The sequence below is a fragment of the Staurois parvus genome, unplaced genomic scaffold (genome assembly GCF_062004578.1).
Source record: "Staurois parvus isolate SC_StPar_1 unplaced genomic scaffold, SC_StPar_1.0 ptg000090l, whole genome shotgun sequence".
In the NCBI taxonomy this organism is placed as follows: Eukaryota; Metazoa; Chordata; class Amphibia; order Anura; family Ranidae; genus Staurois; species Staurois parvus.
Genome location: NW_028317886.1, coordinates 8,852,501 through 8,877,342, shown reverse-complemented (window position 1 = coordinate 8,877,342; position 24,842 = coordinate 8,852,501). Strand labels below are relative to the sequence as shown.

The 24,842-nt window shown below is 44.0% G+C and overlaps 1 protein-coding gene across 2 annotated transcripts in view; it reads left to right on the top strand.

Moving 5' to 3' along the window:
* Nucleotides 1-24,842, top strand: part of FNIP2 (folliculin interacting protein 2) — a 133,910-nt gene that overhangs the window by 22,740 nt on the left and 86,328 nt on the right. Inside the window, exons 1-2 of one of the 2 annotated variants that reach the window (XM_089670395.1) lie at nt 3,957-4,278; nt 18,191-18,317. In XM_089670395.1, the coding sequence (XP_089526521.1) occupies nt 4,097-4,278; nt 18,191-18,317 (309 nt within the window). In that variant the 5' untranslated portion in view covers nt 3,957-4,096. Of the gene's footprint in view, nt 1-3,956; nt 4,279-18,190; nt 18,318-24,842 lie in introns of those variants that run through there. The other variant, XM_089670394.1, reaches the window with a different exon arrangement.

Here is a 24,842-nt window from a genome sequence, read left to right as displayed (position 1 = left end):
GGAAGGACTTGAAGCTGTGCATTCAAAGATAACATTGGTGCATACACTGACGTTGACTTTGATGTCTGGCTCGGAGATAGAGTTCGTGAATCAGTGGCACAAAGATAGTTTACTATTTAAGCAACGAAAAATAAATTTTTGCTTACGATAAGAATATAAAGTGAAGGCGATCATTCCTAGACAAGAAGTTGATCATTTTAGCTTGTTTGGATAAATCATAAGGCCTACACAAAAAATTTAAACTCCCACTAAAGCTGGCCATAGATGGATCGAATCTCGGATGGTTCAGCAGGGACCAGCGGAGATTCGATCCATCTGTGAGCAGGCTGGTTGTACTGAAGGCAATTTATGTTGGATTTTTTATTTTTTTATTTTTTTTTGCATGCAATTACTGCCAACTGCTTTAGCTCCTAGGGACAAGCTTTCCAGGGACAAACAGCAGTCAGCAGACAGGAACAGCTTTCCAGGGACAAACAGCGGTCAGCAAACAGGGATCACTTTCCAGGGACAAACAGTGATCAGCAGACACTCAGCGGGGTCTGGCCTCAGCTCAGACCTCCAAACAGCGGACAGGTACAGCTTTCCAGGGACAAACCGATCAGCAGACACTCAGCTGGGTCTGGGCTGCGGGGTCTGACCTCAGCTCAGACCTCCAAACAGCGGCCAGTGGACAGCAGGCAGGGGTAACCTCGGGCACACAGCAGGCAGGGGTAACCTCGGGCACACAGCAGGCAGGGGTAACCTCGGGCACGCAGCGGACAGCAGGCAGGAGTACCGTCTGGCACGCAGCGGACAGCAGGCAGGAGTACCGTCTGGCACGCAGCGGACAGCAGGCAGGAGTACCGTCTGGCACGCAGCGGACAGCAGGCAGGAGTACCGTCTGGCACACAGCGGACAGCAGGCAGGAGTACCGTCTGGCACGCAGCGGATAGCAGGTACCTCTAGCCCCCCAGGGATCAGCAGAGTACTCAGCGGGGTCTTGGCTGTGGGGGTGTGGCCTCAGCTCAGACCCCCACACAGCTCTTCTCTCAAGAGCAGGGGACCAACAACGGGCTGGGTCCTGCTCCGGTCGTCTTATGCCGGAGCAGGGCGCTTCCTGGTTGCCCCGGTAATGGCCGGCCCAGTGTCAGGTTGCCGGGGCAACGAGGCACACCCCCCTCACTCTGGCCACACTCGGGGAGCGCGGCCTTTGTCTCCGGTGGGCGCAGAGTGCGGGAAGCCTCATACCCGCACTGCGCCCGCCGGGGGGGAGGCGCGCAGAGGCCCAGCAGGATGCCTGACTCCTCCATGGCTTCGCAGAGGAGAGGTGCTAACCGCACCACAGGGGGCATTTCCTTCTGTCCTGCACAGCCTTTGATGTAGGCTTGTGCAGGATGTTAGGAATCTGCAAGGGGAAGGGAGGGGGGGAGGATCAAAGGGGAGCAGCTGCCCCCTGTGAACTGAGGGGAGGGGGGAGGAAGGAAAGGCAGGCGAGGGGGAAGACCGTGACCAGAGCTTTTTCCTCTGGCCAGCTATGAGTCAATTACATTCCATCAGTGACAATCTGCTAGTATAGCTATGTCAGCGTGTATTTTGTTAACTCAAGACCGCTACAGAGCTATTGCTGACTGTCAGGAGATCTGACTTGGGTAGTGCTGCTAGTTTTCTTCTTTTAGTTCGTCAGTTATCTGTTACCAGCACATGGACTGATGTACAGCTAGGGTTGAATCTTTTGAGTTGAGCTACAGGTGCAGACTTACTTGTTAATGTATTGAAAAGTGTATTTTTTCTTTTCAACAGTTTAATTCCATGTATTGTCGTTTTAAAACATAATGACAACCTAAGGCTAGATTTACACTGTTGCGGCTTCCCTGTGGCCGGATTTGTGTGGGCTGCTGTACCTATGCAAGGAAAGAGTCCCTGTACCATTTTTCAATATCACAGTTATGGGGAAACTGCATACAGCTACATGATTCCTAGCATGGGAAAATGCCATGTGGTTTCCAGTACATGGGATGTCCTTTAGAATTAATGGAATTCCCCATGCATCTAACAGCAGGGTGCAGGAAAGCATGTGATTTACATGCAGTCCCGCACCTGCAGAAGTGTGCACCTAGCCTTCAAGTATAGCACATTGGTTTTTGCTCTAACTGACACTTTTTTTTCAAGTACTTTACAGTCTGAACAAACAATATTCATGCAGAAGTCCTAAATCCAGGCACATGCCCAACAAAAGAAAACTGATCATACTGAAACATGAAAGGGACAATTCTTATGGATCTCTGCTAGATACACTCAAAGGCTTTTTCCAGCTCCCCCATCATGTGTACCCTTCCTTGAGTCCATTGAAAGTAAGAAGATATAGGCGTTGATTTACTAAAACTGAAGTATCTGGTGCAGCTGTGCATGGTAGCCAATTGGCTTCTAACTTCAGCTTGTTCAATTAAGCTTTGACCATAAGGCTCCATTCATGTTAGTGCGTCTCCAAAGTCACACAATTTCCAGTGCGACTTTAAAGTTCGACTTTGATGCTACTTTTGGTGTGACTTTGATCTGACTTCACATTATCTGGATCAAAATCGCATCAAAAGTTGCACCAAAGTAGTGCAGGCAACATTTAAAAATCTGAGTTTAAAGTCGCACTGATTTTGAACAGGTGCCATTGAAAAGAATAGGCTACGACTTATGTGGCTTTAAACAAAGACGCATGACAAGTTGCACAAGTGTGAATGGAGCCTGAAATTTAAAAGCTGATTGGACAGTGCAAAATCTGGTGCAGCTGTGCATAGAAACCAGTTTAAGTAAATCAACCCTATAGGGGGAGATTTACTAAAATGGGTGCACTCAGAATTATGTGCAGCTGTGCATGGTAGCCAGTCAACCAATCAGCTTGCAGGTTTTATTGAACAAGCTGAAGTTCACGGACTGGCTACCAAGCACAGCTGCACCTAATTCTGAGTGCACCCATTTTAGTAAATCTCCCCCTATAGGGTTGATTTACTAAAACCTGGAGAGTGCAAAACCTGGTGCAACTCTGCATATTAACCAATCAGCTTCCAGGTTTTATTGAAATAGCAGAAGTTGGCTAAATTGCAGAGTTGCACCAGATTTTGCACTCTCCGGTTTTAGTAAATCGATCCCATAGTGTCTTCTGGCTGTCTGTAGGAGCTGTTGTGCTGGGAATAGATCCCACAGCACAGGTTGCAGAATTCAGTGATTGATAATGGATAATAATATTGCATCTGATAACTAAACTTTTTTTTTTGGTTCGTGGAGAAGGGTTGGAGACTTGCTTTGACTTGTGTTACAATGCCCATTGAAAACCTTTGCATTGATTTCAGTGGAGAATGCCAAGGTGTGAATCCAGTCTGGGTGACAGAAATATACCATGCACAACCAGAACAACTCATCAGAATTGTAGTTTCCTGCTTGTGGGATTAGCTCACTGCTTTCCTCTGAATTCTTATTGCAGGGGGTGTCTAAAACTGAATCTGTGTTGCAGGAGGTGGAATTTGGTTTGGTCTCTCTATTCAGCTCTTGTATGCAGTTAGAATCATGAATGTGCCTGCAGTTTACTTGTGTGCAATGCACATCTGTGGCTTTCATTGCACCGTACACAATGTGTTTAGAGGTGTGTTCATGGCTGCAGCTTGAGTGACATCTTGGAAGCTTTGGACAGTCGGTCTGTGATGACTGTGTGATTGCAGACAGATCCAGTAAGCAGTCAAGCTGCTTTTTCATTGTCACATGATGAATACTTCTCACATGACGGTCATCTCCTGCCTAGCCAATGTTAACACATCCTTGCTGCAGGAGGGAGTGGCCGAAACCAAAGTCCTGCCTTCTGCCAAACATATGGCTGAGTCTTGTGACTGTTTAACAGTTTAACGTATGGATTGTCATTTGAGACCTGGAAAGCCATAGCCCGGCGTACTGGTCAGTATGAGATCGGCTATGATTCTTCCAAGCCTTGAATCAGTAAGGATAACACTTGCTTTCCCATCTTGGATACATTCTTTATTTTTTTTCTCCCTGGTTTGAAAGATATTCTCCTTTTAATGGGATAACTATCCAACAAGGACTTATACTTTTTTTTTGTGGTTCTGCTAAAAAGAACATGTGTGGGGGTACGCAGAGGACTGGCAGCTATGCTGGGTGTTCCTCCAATAGACTCCGAAACAGGTGGATTGCAACCTGCCTGCTTGCCAGCAAGTGTAAAAACTCTGACAGCAGGACAGTGAAAAGCAAATATCGGAAAGACCTGACCAAAAATCATTTCGTTACAGACTCTCAGTCAAGGTAAAATCTTTCCTTTTTAACTTTTTCTCCAATATGATTCAGCTTCAAAGCCTAACTACCTTCTTATACTTTGTATTTTATTGCTGTCTCCTTTAGAGTACTGCAACCATATTCTCGTTTGTTTTCTATTTTATTTTGTTGTAATAATTATTATTAAAGCAATTCTGTATTACTGGAATTGGAATTTATTGCCATACAATGTGAGCAGGTAGGTCTAAATGAGGGTATTGAAGTGTGTTGATTAATAGAACATGCTTCTAATAAGTAGCTTTTCTTAGGAAGGCTGCTGTGCTTGGTAGGCTCTGCAAAAGCTCTATGGCTATATGTTCTATATATAGCATGTGCAGGGGCGGACTGACCATTTGGAAACTCTGGCACTGCCCGGGGTCAGTAGGGGGCCCCATGAGATGCCCCTGGTACCTTTTTTTTCATAGGTTTTTTTTGAGTTTGGGCAAGGACACGGGCCCCATGATCCCCTATTGCCCGGGGGCCCCGTGAGTTGTCAGTCCACCCCTGAGCTGCATGTGTATTGTATGTCTATATTTTTATAGCTTGTTTTAGTCCTCGGTGCAATAAATCTCTCCTACTCTTCAGTGGACATTGTTATTGACATCAGTCGTCCTCTTCTTTTTTTTTTTTTTTTTTTTTTTTTTTTTCTCGTACAGATGTTGTTTGTGAGAGAGAGAGACAGATAAATGAATTGATTTCCTACTTTATATAGAAAGGGTTTTTGCCTGTGATGCATGTTTTGATTTGATTAATTGGCGTAACTTGTGGTAAGTGGAACAGTTAGGTTATATGCAGCACACAAGTAAGGTGGTAAGAGATTATATTGGTGGTATAATTTTTCCTTGATTGTTGTAGTTCTGATAACAAATTAAAAAAACAAAACAAAAAAAAAACCCTTCACTTTGGACTAATTGCTGCGCAGGATTGAGTGGCGGTTCAGGAGCTGCATGTGATTCATACAGGAATTGCACATCTATGCATTGCGTTCTGCGAACCTTTTTTGGGTGTCATTAATGTAACAATCACCTGCAGAGGTTCGCATGAATGGAGTGCGATTCTGATGCAGTGCGGAAAACGCACAGAATTCGCTGCAAATTCCACACCGTATCAGTGTGAACCGTGACACTGTTGCAGTTTTCTCTGCTTCTCCCCTTCCACTTAATAGCCTCTTAGCATCCATTGCTTTGACCATGCAAGTTAAGGTAGCCCATTAACTTTGAATGGTTTGGCAGTGCACACCTTTAAAGTGGAACTGTACCCATAACAACGAAAAAAAATAATGCAAATGGATAGTGCACTAGGTGAACCCTTAAAACTTTGTGAGCACTATAGAGACCTTCACGCCTCCTGAAAAGCCATTAAAATTTGAAAATAGAGCACTGTAATAATTAAACTAAATAAGTGCATACATATGCCCTATGAAGACCCTCACACCTCTGAAGGCAATCAAAATTTGAAAAAAAAAATTGAATAAATTGAGTACAATAATCATAAATACCGTATTTGCCGGCGTATAAGACGACTGGGCGTATAAGATGACCCCCTACTTTTCCTGTTAAAATATAGGGTTTGAGCTATACTCGCCGTATAAGACTACCCCTCTTCCAACACACACCAAATAAAAATGAAAAAACATCAGATTTGATTTCAATATGGTATGGTATTTCAGTATGGTATTCCAATGATGGGGTGCTATTCCTCCCACTGAGACCAATGATGGGGCATGATTCCTCCCACTGATACCAATGATGAGGCACTACTCCTCCCACTGACACTAATGATGGGGCACTATTTCATCCACTGACACCAATGATGGGGCACTATTCCTCCCACTGATACCAATGATGGGGCGCTATTCCTCCCACTGATACCAATGATGGGACACTATTCCTCCCACTGACACCAATGATGGTGCCCCATCATTAGTGTCAGTGTGTGAGGAATAGTGTCTCCATCATTAGTGTCAGTGGGAGGAATAGTGCCCCATCATTGGTCAGTGGGAGGAATAGTGCCCCATCATTGGTGTCAGTGGGAAGAATCGTGCCCCATCATTGGTGTCAGTGGGAGGAATAGTGTCCCATCATTAGTGTCAGTGGGAGGAATAGTGCTCCATCATTAATGTCAGTGGGAGGAATAGCACCCCATCATTGGTGTCAGTGGGAGGAATAGCACCCCATCATTGGTATCAGTGGCAGGAATTGTGCCCCATCATTGGTGTCAGTGGGAGGAATAGCGCCCATCATTGGTATCAGTGGAAGGAATAGTGCCCCATCGTTGGTGTCAGTGGGGAGGAGGAATAGTGCCCCATCATTGGTGTCAGTGGGGATAATAGTGCCCCATCATTGGTATCAGTGGGGAGAAAAGTGCCCCATCATTGGTGTCAGTGGGGGAGGAATAGTGCCCCATCATTGGTGTCAGTGGGGAGGAGGAATAGTGCCCCATCGTTGGTGTCAGTGGGGAGGAGGAATAGTGCCCCATGGTTGGTGTCAGTGGGGGAGGAATAGTGCCCCATCGTTGGTATCAGTGGGGAGAAAAGTGCCCCATCATTGGTGTCAGTGGGGGAGGAATAGTGCCCCATCATTGGTGTCAATGGGGAGGAGGAATAGTGCCCCATCATTGGTATCAGTGGGGAGAAAAGTGCCCCATCATTGGTGTCAGTGGGGGAGGAATAGTGCCCCATCATTGGTGTCAGTGGGGGAGGAATAGTGCCCCATCGTTGGTGTCAGTGGGGAGGAGGAATAGTGCCCCATCGTTGGTGTCTGTGGGGGAGGAACAGTGCCTCATCGTTGGTGTCAGTGTGGAGGAGGAATAGTGCCCCATCGTTAGTGTCAGTGGGGGAGAGGAGCGGCTGCTCCTTCTTTCAGTTCGGCCGCTTGATTTTCGCGGTGCCGTTCGGCTCCGCCTCCTCGCTGGTGATTGGTCGCCTGTGTGCCTTTCCAGTGCTGGCGCCCAATCACCGGTGAGGAGGCGGAGCCGAGCGGGCGGCTGGACCATCGAGCGGCCGAACTGAAAGAAGGAGCAGCCGCGCTTCCTGGACCGGATCGTCGTGGGACCGGGACCGGAGCCAGGTAAGGTACAGCAGCCCCTATGCCCACCCCTGTACTTGGTGTCCGTTGGAGGAGGAGGGGGGGCGGCGCCGCCCCTCGAAAAAGTGCCGCCCTGACACCGGCTCGCCGGCGTATAAGACGACCCCCGACTTTTCAAAAGATTTTCACGGGTTGAAAAGTCGTCATATACGCCGGCAAATACGGTACATATAAGAAACCATGATATGTGGTCAAATTAACCTCAAATGTCATGCATTATCTATGAGCCCTATGAAGACCCTCACACCTCTTTAAGAGCGATTGAGGATAGGTCAAATCTCAATATGCAAAAATTCACCTCAAATATACATAAGTTAGTAGAAAAATTTAAAAAACAATAACAAAATGTCCATAAAGACATAAACCATAGTCCATAAATATGAGAAGAAAATTCCACAATCGATGGTATTATTGTAGACAATGCTGTAAGTGTAAATAAACTTGCTTCAACTGGTCACCATAGTGCACACCACCACCAAAGTAACGAATGGAGGCTTACCAGAAATGGAGACCCCTTAATTACAGGGGGTCCCAACCAGCTTTATAATGTAGAGCACTGGCAGGCTTCCCGTATCATGCCCCAAAGCATGGAACTTCCTGGACTCCAACTCGAATGTAAACTCAAAGTGTAGTGCCAGACAAGGTCATGAAAGAAAATAACATGCCTCTTTCATGCAATACATATCAAAAACTTCTTTATTTGCGCAAATAGGATCCTACTTACAAGCTGTAGAATAATTAAAAGCATTCACATGAACCATATCCAAAATGGCCGACAGTGCGATAACATCAGAGGGAGGCTCTGCCCCAACTAAAAAAATAAGGCTCTTTAGCAAGGAGCATACATTCCACGTTTCTAATTTATGCTATCAGAATTAACGTGTACTGTGAATTGCCTCCAGCATTGTTCCTGTTTCTTCTTCTAGAGGCTACCATTTTGCTGAAGCCCAGAGCCCCTGATCAGCAGTAAATCTTTAGGTTGTCAGCAGATTGACCTCCATTGGCTCTGATTTTAGGTACAGAGCCAAAAATGAGAGGGCAACTGAGCATGTGCAGAGCAGGGCTAGAGTGTTTATTACTGGATTTTACACCAGCCTCAACATAATTTTATGACTATAGTTTAAAAAAAACGTGTGTGTGTGTGTGTGTGTGTGTGTGTGTGTGTGTGTGTGTGTGTGTGTGTGTGTGTGTGTGTGTGTGTGTGTGTGTGTGTGTGTGTGTGTGTGTGTGTGTGTGTGTTTTCTTGGAAATGCTTGGGTTCAATATGGTTTTAACTCCTTGGACATTCACATGTATGTAGGACTTGTTCAGGAACAGTGTAGAGAAGGGTTTCCCACCGGAGCCAGTGATGGATTTTGTACTTCGGGAACTCTTGCATAGAAAATGCATAATTTTACCAGTGGCATAAACTGTCTTGATAAAATGTTCCTTTAGCAAGGAACATGCATTCCACATTATTAATTATGCTACCAAACGTAGTGTGTGCTGTAAATTGCCCCCAGCATTGTTCCTGTTTTGTCTTGATGGTGGGTGCCAGTCTGAAGCCCAGAGCCCCTGAACAGCAGTAAATCTATAGGCTGTCAGCAGATTGGCCTTTACATTTTTTGCAGTGCTAGGGCATGTGCAGAGTAGGTGAGACCGTGTATTATCATTACAGTATCACTGGATTTTAAACCCTATAGGCCAGGGGTAGGCAACCTGCGGCTCTCTAGCTGTTGTGGAACTACATTTTCCATGAGGCATTGCAACATTACAAAACTGACAGTTACAGCTATGACTTGCAGAGGCATGATGGAACTTATAGTCCTGCAACAGCTGGAGAGCCACAGGTTGCCTACCCCTGCTATAGGCATTTATTTTCAATGTTTTACATTAATGTAGCGAATGTGTCTAGATAGGGCAACATTTAGGAATTATTTCCATTATTTCCTGGTTCAGTGGTTGCAGTCATGGAGTTTATATTTTTTAAATCCTGTGTCCATTTTGGGGAGATTCCTCTTGCTTCCAATTTTTTTAAAGTATATGTAAATCCTCCCCTTGTAAAACCACCCAATCAGTTTAAAGTAGAAATGAAAGGCAAAACATATATGTATACATATAAAAAAAAGGGGGGGGGGGTAAGGGTTTTGTAATGTGGTGTGATCACACCCTCTGTTTTGGCTGCTAAGGGAGAAAATGGCACACTGATCTTCCCAGTGAATGGCTGTGCAGGTGGCATGTCAGCATAAGCCTGATCATTCGATTAGTTCCCAGCACAGCCAGAAAACTGACCACTCTGTGTTCTCTTGCTTAGTGTGGTCAGTTATTAGGAAAGCAGAGAGACTGGCAGTTACACCAGGGATTTCACACAAAGGAAGCAGTACAAAGAGAACCGTAGAGAAAAAATACAAGCACATGGTACAGCAGGCACACATCAGGAATATGAAGTGTTTGGGTTCCCATATTAATGGAATGGAGAAAAACCCTTCAGTCACTGCCTCTGCCTGGTTTATACTTTGGTGTGCACCACTTTAGGAAGTCCTCATTAGGATGGGAAGTGAGGTGAAATCGCACAAATTGTAAATTGCCTTTTAGCACACAGAAACGTGACCTTCCTAGTTATCAAACGCTTTTGCTTTGTTGTAGGGTAAAGAGATTCCTAGGCTAATGCATAAAAAATGTAGAAAAGGAAAAGTGTCAGGGCTGTTAACCAATCTGTGTGTTTACTGCTCTCTGACAATGACAGCTCTCTGACAATGACAGCTGTCTTCTAAATTATTTGCTTGGGCAATATCTTCCCCTTTTTTTTTTTTTTTTTGGTTGTCCTGTCTGTTTGAATGAGCTCTTTGTGGTGATGTTTATATACCTTCGCTGTTAGGAAGTATTGCTGCCCGGGCAGTAGTTGATAGATTTGAAAGTATGTTTATAGATTTGTAGTACAGAACCATAGGATCTGAGAATCCTCTTGTGACAAATTGTTTTGTTTGAAGCTGCCCTTTTTTAAAGACAGATCCTTATTAATGGTGTGCTGACACCCGTGTCAATAGACACATCGTAACCCCAGCCAAGGCAATGTGAAACTTGCAGTGCTATGTTTATGGTGCAGGATACTTGGGATTTGTCTAAATCATGAGCTGGATCTAGTCCCTTTTCATTTTTCTATCAGCAGATGTAATCTGTGTATTGAGCATCCCTTGTCCTCAGGGTTGGGTGATCCACCAGAGGAAGAGGCAGGAATTGGCTAGTATGAGTGCTGACAGGAGGTGAACACAGGGTACTATGGGTGTGCAGTGTATTGTGAGCACTACCTAGACAATGCAGAATAGAAGAGCAGCCATCAGTCTGCTCAGCAGCTTTTGTCATGAGGGTGAAGGGCGGGCAGCTCGTAGTCATCTGATAGTCTTGTGCTTTGGAATAAACCCCAAATAAAGGTGAGCGCAATATCTGTCCATTGCACACTGGACAGTTTGTCTGGCCATGCAGACTAGTAGAAGAAAAGCATGCAGTATGTGGAAAGGTATTGAGAGATCTCTATTCTTTGAATTTGCTTGCAACTACTCGGCAGTTTCATTGATTGTACTCAAATCTGTGTCTTCCTGCATGTCTCTGAGGCTTGTTGGCATTAGGGTTTCAGGCTTGGTAAAAATGTAGTGAACTGACCTTTTCTGAAGACCTTAGCTTTGGTTTGCATTTCTGAATGATGCACAAGGCTTTTGTAGGCAGGCTCCTGTTTATAGCATATTGCAATTCCCCCTCCTTTTTTTATTTATTTATTTTCCAAACCGAGTAACACATTCACTCTAATTCTATATCCAACCAGTGCCGTGCAGTACTGGCAAATATACCATTACGTTAAATCTATAAATTGTGATAAACCAATGTATACTAAAAATGTGAAATATCCCTCCATTTAATGGACAAAAAAATGCCCACGGTGTCTACAATGCTTATACAACTTCATACAGTTGCATAAAGTGCTTCCATAAATGTTGTGTGTTCTTATAGATTTATTTCTGTGAATTTTTTTTGCTGGTACATGTGGGAACAAAGTGTGGGCAGCAGTACGGTGAAACTTTATTTATTCTGTGTTTTGTTTTTTTCCCCCCATGTTTGTAGTACATTTAAAGGCACAGTATATTTATTTCAATACAATAATAGCAGGAATATTTTTTTATTATTTTTTGGGAATAGGTTGAATCCGCATTTAATATATCATAGCACATTTTTTTTCTTTTTTTTTTTTTCTTTGGAGTGATTATGCTTCAGTCCCATAGAGTACTTTATAGATTCACTGTAATGATGGCCCCCACCAGCATAACATACTTTCCTTCCCTTCACAAGCCCTTTTGCTAGCAAAGAAAAAAAAGTATCTGGTACTTATGAGTATAGTAGATCATGCAACTCCCTTCCATGTGATAACAACGGCAGTTGGCTGTGGGGCAGCCAGAACTGTCTTATGAGAGACTTAAGCATTGTATAAGCTGTAAGTAGCGACTTGGATGGAGATATATATATATATATATATATATATATATATATATATATATATAGCCAAAAGTATTGGGACGCCTACCTCCTACATGCACATGAACTTTAATGCCATCCCAGTCTTAGTCCGTGGGGTTCAATATTAAGTTGGCCCACCCTTTGCAGCTATAACACCTTCAACTCTTCTGGGAAGGCCGTCCATATGGTTTAGGAGTGCATCTATAGGAATGGTTGACCATTCTTCCAAAAGCACATTTGTGAGGTCAGGCACTGATTTCGGCCGAGAAGGCCTGGCTCGCAGTCTCCGCTGTAGTTTATCCCAAAGGTGTTCTATGGAGTTGAGGTCAGGACTTTGTGCAGGCCAGTCAAGTTCCTTCACCCCAAACTCACTCATCCATGCCTTTTATGGGCCCTGCCTTGTGTAATGGTGCGCAGGAAGGGGTCAACCCCAAACTGTTCCCACAAAGTTGGGAGCATGAAATTGTCCAAAATGTCTTGGTATGCTGACACTTTCCCTTCACTGGAACTAAGGGGCCAAGCCCAACCCCTGGAAAATAACCACCCACCATAATCCCCCCTCACCAAACTTTACACTTGGGACAATACAGTCAGGCAAGTACCATTCTCCTGGCAACCACCAAACCGAGACACTTCCATCGGGTTGCTAGATAGCGAAGCGTGATTCCTCACTCCAAAGAACCTGTCTCCACTGCTCTAGAGTCCAGTGGCAGCGTGCTTTACACCACTGCATCCGATACTTTGCAGTGCACTTGGTGATGTAAGGCTTGGATGCAGCTGCTTCGCCATTGAAACCCATTCCATGAAGCTCTCTACGCACTGTTGTGCCAATCTGAAGGCCAGAGACAGGTTTTGGTCTTTTAGCTTTTGACTCTGCAGACGACTACTGCGCATCAGCATCTGCTGACCCTGCTCTGTCATTTTACGTGGCCTACCGCTTTGTGGCTGAGTTGCTGTTGTTCCCAGTTGCTTCCACTTTGTTATAATACCACTAGCAGTTGACCGTGAAATATTTAGTAGCAAGGAAACTTCACAGATGGACTTATTGCACAGGTGGCAACCTATCACGGTACCACGCTTGAATTCACTGAGCTCCTGAGAGCGACCCATTCTTTCACAAATGCTTGTAGAAGCAGTCTGCATGCCTAGGTGCTTTATTTTATACACCTGTGGCCATGGAGGTGATTGGAACTCCTGAATCCAATGATTTGGCGGGGTGTCACAATATTTTTAGCAATATAGTGTATACACAACTACTCAAAAAAATTAAAGGAACAGTTTTTAATCAGAGTTTAGCATCAAGTCAATTAAACTCCTGGGATATTGGCCTGGTCAGTTTTAGTAGAGGGGGTTGTTCATCAGTTTCAGCCGCTTTGGTGTTAATGAAGTTAACAGTTGCACTAGATGGGCAACAAAGACATGACCCCCAAAACTGGATTGGTTTTACAGGTGGAGGCCAGTGACATTTTTTTCCATACTCCTCTTTCCTGACCGTTTTTCACTAGTTTTGCATTTGGCGAGGGTCAGTGTCACTACTGATAGCATGAGGCAATTCCTGACCCTACAGAGGTTGCACAGGTAGTACAACTCCTCCAGGATGGTACATCAGTATGTGCCATTGCCAGAAAGTTTGCTGTGTCTCCCAGTGCAGTCTAAAGAGCATGGAGCAGAATCTAGGGTCCCCATCCAGCGGTCTTGGCTCCTCCTGCCTTCCAAGTGCCTCCATAGCCAACTGCTTGCTATGGGGGGTACTTGTGCATGCTCAATCCTGAGCTACACTCTGTGTGTTTAATGACACACACTATGTGGCTCAGCCCTAACCCATCTCCTAATGCATTAAGGTAAAATGCACCAAGGTTTTTTTTACCTTCATGCATGAAGGTAAAAAACTTCTCTGTGCAGCAGTTCCCCCCAATACTCACCTAAACCCCCTCTCAGTCCAGCGATCTACACAGGAGTCTCAGCTATCCCGGGACTCCCTCTTCTCTTCTCACTGGCTTAGACCGAAGCGGGAGCCATTGACACCCACTGCTGTCAATCACAGCCAGTGAGCCAATGTGAAGAGAGAGTGGGTGGGGCCAAGCCACGGCTTCGTGTGTGAATGGACACATGGAGTAGCGGGTGCCCCCATAGCAAGCTGCTTTCTGTGGGGGCACCCAACGGGAGGGGACAGGAGCTCCGGCGGGCAACCCGAGAAAGAGGATCTGGACTGTTCTGTGCAAAACTATTGCACACAGCAGGTAAGTATAGACATGCATGTTGTGTTTTTTTTTTTGTTTTTTTTTTTCCTCTTGAAAATAAAATAAAAAAATAAGCCTTTAGAATCACTTTAAACATGGTTGCTGTTACATTTGTTGAATCCACTGTTGAGATCTCATCTTTACTGGAAATCCCAGCCATAACAAATTAAAACCTGATCATTCTCAATAATTTTGTAAGCATGGATAATGGAGAGTGCAGCAGCAAGAAAGAGGGTAGAGGGATCAAAAGATATGAAAAAGTGCTTGTCTGAAATATGAACATTGGGTGGAACTGACCTGTAGAGAGTACAGGCTTTCAAGCAGGCCCTGAAAATGCAATAACCATGTCTCGCCTATTCAGAAACTCCTAATCACTAAATAATTGTGTTTTACATCCACACACCTGTAGCACACACCTAAAGTGTTCTTAAACCCACAACCGTAAAATCCGTCTAGATATGCAGTAAAGCATGCTTGTTATATTCACTGTGCAACCTAAGAGGTTAATCCTCTGTTTTGTGTAAAATGGTGGGTTGGTCCTGTCTTCTCTGATCCTCCCCTTCTGCTGTCCCGAATCCATCTGCCATAGTACAGCAGGGGCAAGTCTGCACATGCTCTGTTTTGGTGTTTATTGCTAGAGAATTTTTTTTTTTCTGGTCTTTTGCCAGTCACATGCACCCTGCAGTCAGCACTGTCCAGACAGAGGGTCAGGGGTTATGCAGCCTCATAGGACAGTCAGAGGAGAGTGAAAACACCTCCTACAAGAATAACCAGTGCTCAGCTGGACACTGATAGAAGTCACAAGACTGCTATATACTGTTGATGAGAGAATTTATTGAGCAGTTTATATTTACTAAAATAATTGCATTTCCATGTTCTGTGTACTGTGGGAGACTGGATATAGTGAATGCAGGGTCCTGGGTTTAGTAACACTTTAAGTGCACAACCTTTTGTTTGGAACATGGATTGAAAAACCAGTAGCAGGCCAAAGATTTCCTTCACTGTCAAGAGCTTGTCTGACATCCTATGTTTATTAATCTGTTTTGTTCGGGAACTGTTGCTAAGGAAGATCAAACTTCAATTGCAAGATACCTATCCTTCCAGGAGTGTAAAGTGTGATCAAGTATCTGGCTTGGCATGCAAATCTTTATTTTTCAGAGCAGAAGTGGCATTTTTTTTCTTCTTCCTGGTCATTCCTGTCTGGGCTCTGGTGCAGTGATTGAAACGATCCATTGGTATTGACAGGCATCACCGCTTAAAGGCTAAAGCTGGCCATACACTAATAGATCTTTGGTTCACCTCACTGAAAGTAAAAAAACAGATTCCTCCATCCAAGCTAAATAGCACAAATGGCCGAATGTCCTTTTTGCTATTGTATTCTGATAGCCAGCGGCACCAGACTAGTGTTGAGGAAAATCCAGAAAGAAAGTAGAGTTAGAAAGCAGGTGACGAGGGCTATTTATGCTAAATTTTGGAAAATTTATAATACTTGGTGTTCTTCAGCTAACCGAACCCCGAAAGACTCTGTCTCAGTGTTTGTTTTTACAGGAAGGAGCAGATAAGGGGCTAGCAATTAGTACTCTTAAGGTGCAGGTGACTGCCTTAGACCTTTGCAAGAATTCTCCTATTTCCTCAAGACCAGTGGTCTCAAGGTTTTTCAAAGCACTTGCTCGATCTAGACCAGTACCTACAAAACATTTCTCAAAATGGGATATGTCCGTGATTCTACAGGCCTTGACAAAGGAACCTTTTGAACCATTGGAGTCCATTTCTCAAAAAAAAATGTAACGTTCAAGACTGTATTTCTAGTTGCCGTTACATCATTAGGATGGATCCAAGTTTCTTACCTTAAGTGGCATCAGTTCAGAATCATTCTCAGGACATTATTCTTCCAACCTTTTTTGTCCCAATCCTTTAGGGGAAAAGGAGTCAGTTTTCATACGTTGGATGTGTGGAGAACTTTGTCGAGTTATTTTGAGGTAACATGACACTTTGGGGTTTATTTACTAAAGCTGGAGAGTCCAAAATCAGACTCCCTTCTGCATAGAAACCAATCAGCTTCCAGGTTTCATTGCCAAAGCTTCATTGAACAAGCTGAGGTTAGAAGCTGATTGGTTTCTATGCAGAAGGGAGTCTGATTTTGGACTCTCCAGCTTTAGTAAATAAACCCCTTTAGGTCTTCGCACTCTGTTCATGCTGCTCTCAGGCTGCAAAAAAGCCACCAGGCATCTAAGGGGTCGATTGCTGGGTGGCTGAAGTCATCTATTTTTGAAGCTTATTCCAAGATGGATTTGACTCAACTCCCCCCCCCCCCCCCCCCCATCTGGGATCCGGGCACATTCTTCTAGAGCTCTGGCAGCCACTTGGGCAGAAAAGGCTGGTGCCACCTCAGAACAGATTTGCAAAGCGGCTACATGGTCAAGTTTTATGACCTTTGTTCATCACTATATATTGGACCTTCTGTCAGCAAGCGATCAGGCCTTTGGCAGAAAGGTTCTACAGGCTGTTGTCCCTCCCTATTAATTTTTAAAGTAAAAAATCATTCATTTCTTTCAACTTTTACTGTATTATTTTGTCTTCAGTCCAGTGCTATCCCCACTGACAGATCAGCTCCTATGCAAAAGCGGTATCTGCCCATCTGTCTTCAATACTTTGAGTTACTGCCCTAGGACATGTAGCCAGTAAAGTCAGAAATCCTAATCTGCATTTTTGCTCCTGCTTGGGAAGTATTAAAGCTGGAGAATTGATATTAATGACCAATTAACTTTAATTATCAGAAGGAGAATGACAGCCAATGTAAAGATTTCTTTCAGTACGGGTGGTTTTTCTTTCATATCTGTCTCAAAGCATTACTATTGCATTAGGATATACTATACATATTTTAGTGATGGGTTGACTAGCTTAAAAAATAAAAAAAAAACACTCAGTTGACTGACGCTTGTCTTTTCCTAAAGTGGAATCTTTATCAGGATTTACATCGTGTGATATGGGGATTGGTAAACTTGGAGGAGGTGTGTTTTAAGTGAGTGCACGTCCGTCTGAACTTCAGTTTAAGGGCATAGTAGCCCACTTTTATTAGGCAAAAACAACGTAAGCGTTCCAACAAATATTCCCACGCAGGGGATTTTCCAACTTTAGCAAAGCAGATCACTGAAAATACAGACCCTACTGGCTCTCCTGTCAGCAGCACCACTGCTCTCTTTGGTCTTCCAGACCATGGGCTCTACAGGCTTCCTTAATTTTGATTGTAGCATCTTATTGTATGGGCCCACTCCTGGCCCCTATTTTATAGGGTTTTCCAAACCCTCAAACTTGCTCTCTAGAGACTTCCAGATTCCCTTCAACCCCCTGGACACACTAGCCACCTCAGCTTTCTCGGCCTCCCAGACCTACGTAGCTAATCTGACTTTCCCAGTGCTTGGGCAAAGAATCTCCCTCACAAAGGGTGCAATCTCTGGCAGGAACTTACAGCTGCCCTGAGCTACTCTCAGAACTGGCTTATAACCACCATGCAAACCTGTGCAGTTACACAGGCTGCAGACGTCCTGTAAAGTCCAGACATAGGATTGACACTTTGGGTTTTGAAATCTCAAATTGGGGCCTGGAGTTTGACGGTTCCAAAGAAAACTTACAGCAGAGCTTTCTCCGCTCACAACATGTGCTGGAATTTCTGAAACTGCAAATTGAAGAATCTTGTGTCATCCTTCCATCCCTTTCCTGATCTCACACCATGGCAGGGCTTTACACTGTCACAATAATATGGGCATAGTTTTTTGGAATTGGCTAAAGACAATTGGAACGTGGTTTTTGAATGAATGGTTCAACACATCTGTAGATCTGATTCCTCAGAAAAGTAAGTCTAGACACTGATGGTTTCTATTATGTTTGCACTGAATTGTGATACTCACATTTTATAGCCACAAATGTGTGCAAGCTTTGACATTTTCACATGGCATGTCTGAGTCGGTATACGAATTTTTAATCTATAGAAAATGAAATAATTTCTTTCTAAAGTTTCTCACTTTTACAGTATCGTCTCTTCTCTTACCATATATAAACCTCACTGACCAGATTCCATGTTTTTATTCACAGCTGGCCTTGTTCAGAGTTCAACTTGAATTGCATTCGCTTGATTGTTTACCAGGACTGTGAAAGAAGAGGCAGGCAGGTTTTATTCGACTCAAAAGCAGTTCATGAAATAAAAGATGACACCACCCAGGTGAGAGGATAAATGTATTTTTGAATTTCTAATTGATGTAGTTTAGTCCTATAGCGGTTTATTTTCATAATGTAGCCCCTTTATAATCCATCACCAAAGACATTGCAAACTATTGATGCGCCAACCCACAATAGAAATAACATTCAAACTTTTTTTTGCCAAACTCTGTGCAAAAGGTGTGTGCTTGGCGTTGATCGGCTCTTAACTATACGCTACTTATACAAAACAGTAATTGTTGCTCAAATGTGCAATTGGGTCCATATAGATTTGGATACAGGCACAGTTTGTTTTTTTCAGGTATTTACTGAAACCTATTCATGCTATAGTTATATTATGGATATGGATTGAAAGTGCACGCTCTCAGATTTAATTTAAGGGTATGTACATCAAAATTGGAGGAAGGGTTTAGGAATTACAGCTCTTAAAAGTAGCCATCCTCGTTTTTTCAAGGGACCAAAAGTAATTGGACAATTGAGTTAAAAGCTATTTCATGGCCAGGTGTGGGCTACTCCTTCGTTATTTCTTAATCAATTAAGCAGGTAAATGGTCTGGAGTTGATTCTAAGTGTGGTATTTGCATTTGGCATCTATTGGTGTGAACCTGCTTCATGCATTCAAAGGAGCTGTCTATGCAAGTGAAACAGGCCATTGTAAGGCTTCAAAAACTAAACAAATCCATTAGAGAGATAGCAGCAACCTTAAGAGTGGCCAAATCAACAGTTTGGTACATTCTGAGGAAAGAATACACTGGTGAGCTCAGCAATATAAAAAGGCATGGACATCCACGGAAGACAACAGTGGTGGATGATCACAGGATCCTCTCTCTGGTAAAGAAAAACCCATTCACACCATCCAGACAAGTGAAGGACACTCTCCAGGAGGTGGGCGTATCATTGTCAAAGTCTACAATCAAGAGAAGACTTCACGAGAGCAAATACAGAGGGTTCACTTCAAGGTGCAAACCATTCATAAGCCTTAAGAATAGAAAGGCCAGATTAGACTTTGCCAAAAAACATCTAAAAAAAAAAAAAAAAAGCCAGATCAGTTCTGAAGAAGTTTTCTTTGAACGGATGAAACTAAGATTAAACCTGTAATAAAATGACAGGAAGAAAAGTGTGGAGAAGGCTTGCAACAGCTCATGATCCACAGCACACAACGTCATCTGTAATGGTTATGGTGGAGGGAGTGTGATGGCATGGGCATGCATGGCTTCCAGTGGCACTGGGTCATTGGTGTTTATTGATGATGTGACCGAAGCAGCCGGATGAATTTTGCAGTGTTTAGAGAGATACTGTCAGCCCAAATTCAGCCTGGCAAAGCATCAAAAAGGAGGAAACACAGTCTTTGGTAATGCCCATGGGTTCAAGACAGGCAGTCATTTTCAGTAAAGGATTCTCAACAAAATATTGAAAATGAACATTTTATTTATGATTATTTTTCATTTGTCCAATTACATTTGAGCCTCTGAAAATGGAGGGACTGTGTATAAAAATGGTTGCAGTTCCTAAATGTGTACTTGTTATTTATGTTCAACCCCTTGAGTTAAAGCTGAAAATCTGCACTTCAAATTAATTTGGATTGTTTCTTTTTAATTTATTCTGGTGGCATACAGAGCCAAAAGTATGAAAATTGTTCCTGTGTCCAAATATATATGGACCTACCTGTAGATGCATATTTTATTGGTTCATGTTTGCATTATTTGAGCATTTTTGCACGTCTTGGGCATTCCGGTCTTCTGTAACCAGCACAATATTAGTGATGCTCAAAATCAGTTTATACTCCTTTTCATCTGCTGTCATCTACAGAGCCTCAGTGTTCCAAACATAATATAGGCCGATAGTGTTTGAAGTGCCAACTTCATGAATTCAGTCAGTATTTACCCATTTCTATGCCTCACAGTGGAACTAATCCCACAGATTGGACTAGTTACCAAAACCGTTACATTCAAGGCATGCCTTGAACAGTTTTACAGTTACCAGTGTGCATAAGATAGCTCTTAACTGAACTGTCAAGCCAAGCTGGTGTTACAGCCAATCATATGTGCAGCACCATAGCAACTGCATATCAAACAGCTGCTAAGATGGCTGCTTTCTAGGCTGTTGAGATTAGGACTGTGCAGTTCAACTGTAGGTTTTGTTTCTGGTGGCGTTTTAATACATGTAAATGCACTGCCATGTACACATGTCAGCTATGGCTGTTAATACTGACTTTCTGACTTTTTGGTACTTTTGTGTTACTGACCTAGTATAGGTATGCAGATCAAGAACCCCTGGTCTGGTCTTGCATAGTTCTAGGTCCATGTCCCAAACGTAATGAAGTAAGGAAAAAAAACAAGCCTTTTCAGGAGGTGGTCTTCAAACGACAGCCTCCATGTTTCTCCTATAACACAAGTGTATCCAGCAAAGGCACATCTAGTATTGCTATAGCTGTGTCAATTGTTTTACATTCAAAGGAGTGCAGATTGCACACTACAAAGATTCAGAGTTCTCTTGGCCAGATCTAGATAACATTGCATTAGTTCAATGCAAACAGTTCCAGAAGTGCTTCAACATTGCAACCAATTACTGGTTTAAACCATGCAGAGTCACATTTGTGTTTTTTTTTTTTTTTTTTTTTTGTTTCCCTTTCTTTTGGGGGTACAAGATATAAAGGCCTCTTTTGTGGTTAATTTTAAAATGGCAAAGTTTAAAATGCCTTTATTGAATTATATTGCCCAATAAAGGTACACCGCTATTATAGCTGTTGTAGAGCTAGTGTAGATTTGTCCTTGCTTTAAATGTTTTTCTTCTTCTTTTGTGAGGAGATGGTGTTCTGAGAATATTGAAATATAACAAGCAATAATAATAATAAGCAATATCATGGTGCCTCCTAATAACAAAAAAATATCCGTTGTGAATGAACTGACCAAATATTTCCAATTTACATAGCAGCTGCCCCTAATAAGTGTATACATACAAATCAAATGCAAAAAAATCATTAGATGGAAGGCGTTTGTTTACACTATGTTAAGTAAAGTGTCAGGAAAAAGTCCTGTAAAGTGCAATAACTCACACCATAAGAGCAAATGAAAGTCTTATAAGAGGATGCTGGCTATTGCCTATTTTCCAAACCAATCTTCTTCACCACTGGTGTTTTGAGTATGTTGTTCAGTCACAAGAAACTTTTGACTCCCTGTTAGGATGGTCAAACAGCGCTAAGTTCTCCAAGCCTGTCCTCTCATGGGGTAGATTTCCAGACTTCCCCTCCAATCAACAGCATCTAGCAAATAGGCTCAATAAAACAACAAATATGCATCAAAAGCATCTACAGGTGAAACTCGAAAAAATTAGAATATCGTGCAAAAGTTCATTTGTTTCAGTAATGCAACTTAAAAGGTGAAACTAATATATGAGAGAGACTCATTACATGCAAAGCAAGATAGTTCAAGCTGTGATTTGTCATAATTGTGATGATTATGGCTTACAGCTCATGAAAACCCCAAATCCACAATCTCTGAGCCTAGAATATTGCACCTTTTCACAATATTCTAAATTTTCTAAGTGTCCCACTCTAATCAGCTAATTAAGCCATAACACATGCAAAGGGTTCCTGAGCCTTTAAATGGTCTCTGTCTGGTTCAGTAGGATTCACAATCATGGGAAAGACTGCTGACCTGACAGATGTGCAGAAAACCATCATTGATACCCTCCATAAGGAGGGAAAGCCTCAAAAGATAATTGCAAAAGAAGTTGGATGTTCCCAAAGTGCTGTATCAAAGCACATTAATAGAAAGTTATGTGGAAGAGAAAAGTGTGGAAGAAAAAGGTGCACAAGCAGCAGGAATGACCACAGCCTGGAGAAGATTGTCAGGAAAAAGCCATTCAAAAGTGTTGGGGACTTTCACAAGGAGTGGACTGAGGCTGAAGTCTGTGCATCAAGAGCCACCAAACACAGACGGATCCTGCACATGGGCTTCAAATGTTGTATTCCTCTTGTCAAGCCGCTCCTGAACAAACAACGTCAGAAGCGTCTTACTGGGCTAAAGAAAAACAGACCTGGTCTGTTGCTCAGTGGTCCAAAGTCCTCTTTTCTGATGAGAGCAACTTTTGCATCTCATTTGGAAACCAAGGACCCAGAGTATGGAGGAAGAATGGAGAGGCACACACTGCAAGATGCTTGAAGTCCAGTGTGAAGTTTCCACAGTCTGTGTTGATTTGGGGAGCCATGTCATCTGCTGGTGCTGGTCCACTGTGCTTCATTAAGTCCAGGGTCAACGCAGCCGTCTACCAGGAGATTTTGGAGCACTTCATGCTTCCTTCCGCAGATGAGCTTTATGGAGATGCTGATTTTATTTTCCAGCAGGACTATAGGGTATTGCCAAGAGAAAGATGAGACACATGAGACCGAACAATGCAGAAGAGCTGAAGGCTGCTATTGAAGCATCCTGGTCTTTCATAACACCTCAGCAGTGCCACAGGCTGATAGCTTCCATGCCACGCCGCATTGAGGCAGTAATTGCTGCAAAAGGGGCCCAAACCAAGTACTGAGTACATATTCATGCTTATACTTTTCAAAGGTCCGATATTGTTCTATGTACAATCCTTGTTTTATTGATTGCATGTAATATTCTAATTTTCTGAGATTGTGGATTTGGGGTTTTCATGAGCTGTAAGCCATAATCATCACAGTTATGACAAATCACGGCTTGAACTACCGTATTTTCCGGCGTATAAGACGACTGGGCGTATAAGACGACCCCCTACTTTTCCTGTTAAAATATAGGGTTTGAGCTATACTCACCGTATAAGACTACCCCTCTTCCAACGCACACCAAATAAAAAAACATCAGATTTGATTTCAATATGGTATGCTATTTCAGTATGGTATTCCAATGATGGGGTGCTATTCCTCCCACTGACACCAATGATGAGGCACTACTCCTCCCACTGACACCAATGATGGGGCACTATTTCATCCACTGACACCAATGATGGGGCACTATTCCTCCCACTGATACCAATGATGAGACACTATTCCTCCCACTGACACCAATGATGGTGCCCCATCATTAGTGTCAGTGTGTGAGGAATAGTGCCCCATCATTAGTCAGTGGGAGGGATAGTGCCCAATTATTGGTGTCAGTGGGAAGAATCGTGCCCCATCATTGGTGTCAGTGGGAGGAATAGTGTCCCATCATTAGTGTCAGTGGGAGGAATAGTGCCCCATCATTGGTATCAGTGGGAGGAATAGTGCCCCATCATTGGTATCAGTGGGAGGAATAGTGCCCCATCATTGGTATCAGTGGGAGGAATAGTGCCCCATCATTGGTGTCAGCGGAAGGAATCGTGGCCCATCATTGGTATCAGTGGGAGGAATAGCACCCCATCATTGGTATCAGTGGGAGGAATAGCACCCCATCATTGGTGTCAGTGGGAGGAATAGCGCCCCATCATTGGTGTCAGTGGGAGGAATTGCGCCCCATCATTGGTGTCAGTGGGAGGAATTGCGCCCCATCATTGGTGTCAGTGGGAGGAATTGCGCCCCATCATTGGTGTCAGTGGGGAGAATAGTGCCCCATCATTGGTATCAGTGGGAGGAATAGCGCCCCATCATTGGTATCAGTGGCAGGAATTGCGCCCCATCATTGGTGTCAGTGGGAGGAATTGCGCCCCATCATTGGTGTCAGTGGGAGGAATTGCGCCCCATCATTGGTGTCAGTGGGAGGAATTGCGCCCCATCATTGGTGTCAGTGGGAGGAATTGCGCCCCATCATTGGTGTCAGTGGGAGGAATTGCGCCCCATCATTGGTGTCAGTGGGAGGAATTGCGCCCCATCATTGGTGTCAGTGGGAGGAATTGCGCCCCATCATTGGTATCAGTGGGGAGAATAGTGCCCCATCATTGGTGTCAGTGGGGAGGAGGAATAGTGCCCCATCATTGGTATCAGTGGGGAGGAGGAATAGTGCCCCATCATTGGTATCAGTGGGGAGAACAGTGCATCGTTGGTGTCAGTGGGGGAGGAACAGTGCCTCATCGTTGGTGTCAGTGGGGGAGGAACAGTGCCTCATCGTTGGTGTCAGTGTGGAGGAGGAATAGTGCCCCATCGTTAGTGTCAGTGGGGGAGAGGAGCGGCTGCTCCTTCTTCCAGTGCGGCCGCTCGATTTTCGCGGGGCCGCTCGGCTCTGCCTCCTCGCCGGTGATTGGTCGCCTGTGTGCCTTTCCAGTGGTGGCGCCCAATCACCGGTGAGGAGGCGGAGCCGAGCGGCCGCGTGACCATCGAGCGGCCGAACTGAAAGAAGGAGCAGCCGCGCTTCCTGGACCGGATCGTCGTGGGACCGGAGCCAGGTAAGGTACAGCAGCCCCTCTGCCCACCCCTGTACTTGGTGTCCATTGGAGGAGGAGGGGGGGCGGCGCCACGCCGCCCCTCGAAAAAGTGCCGCCCTGACACCGGCTCCCACCGGCGTATAAGTCGACCCCCGACTTTTCATAAGATTTTCAGGGGTTGAAAAGTCGTCTTATACGCCGGAAAATACGGTATCTTGCTTTGC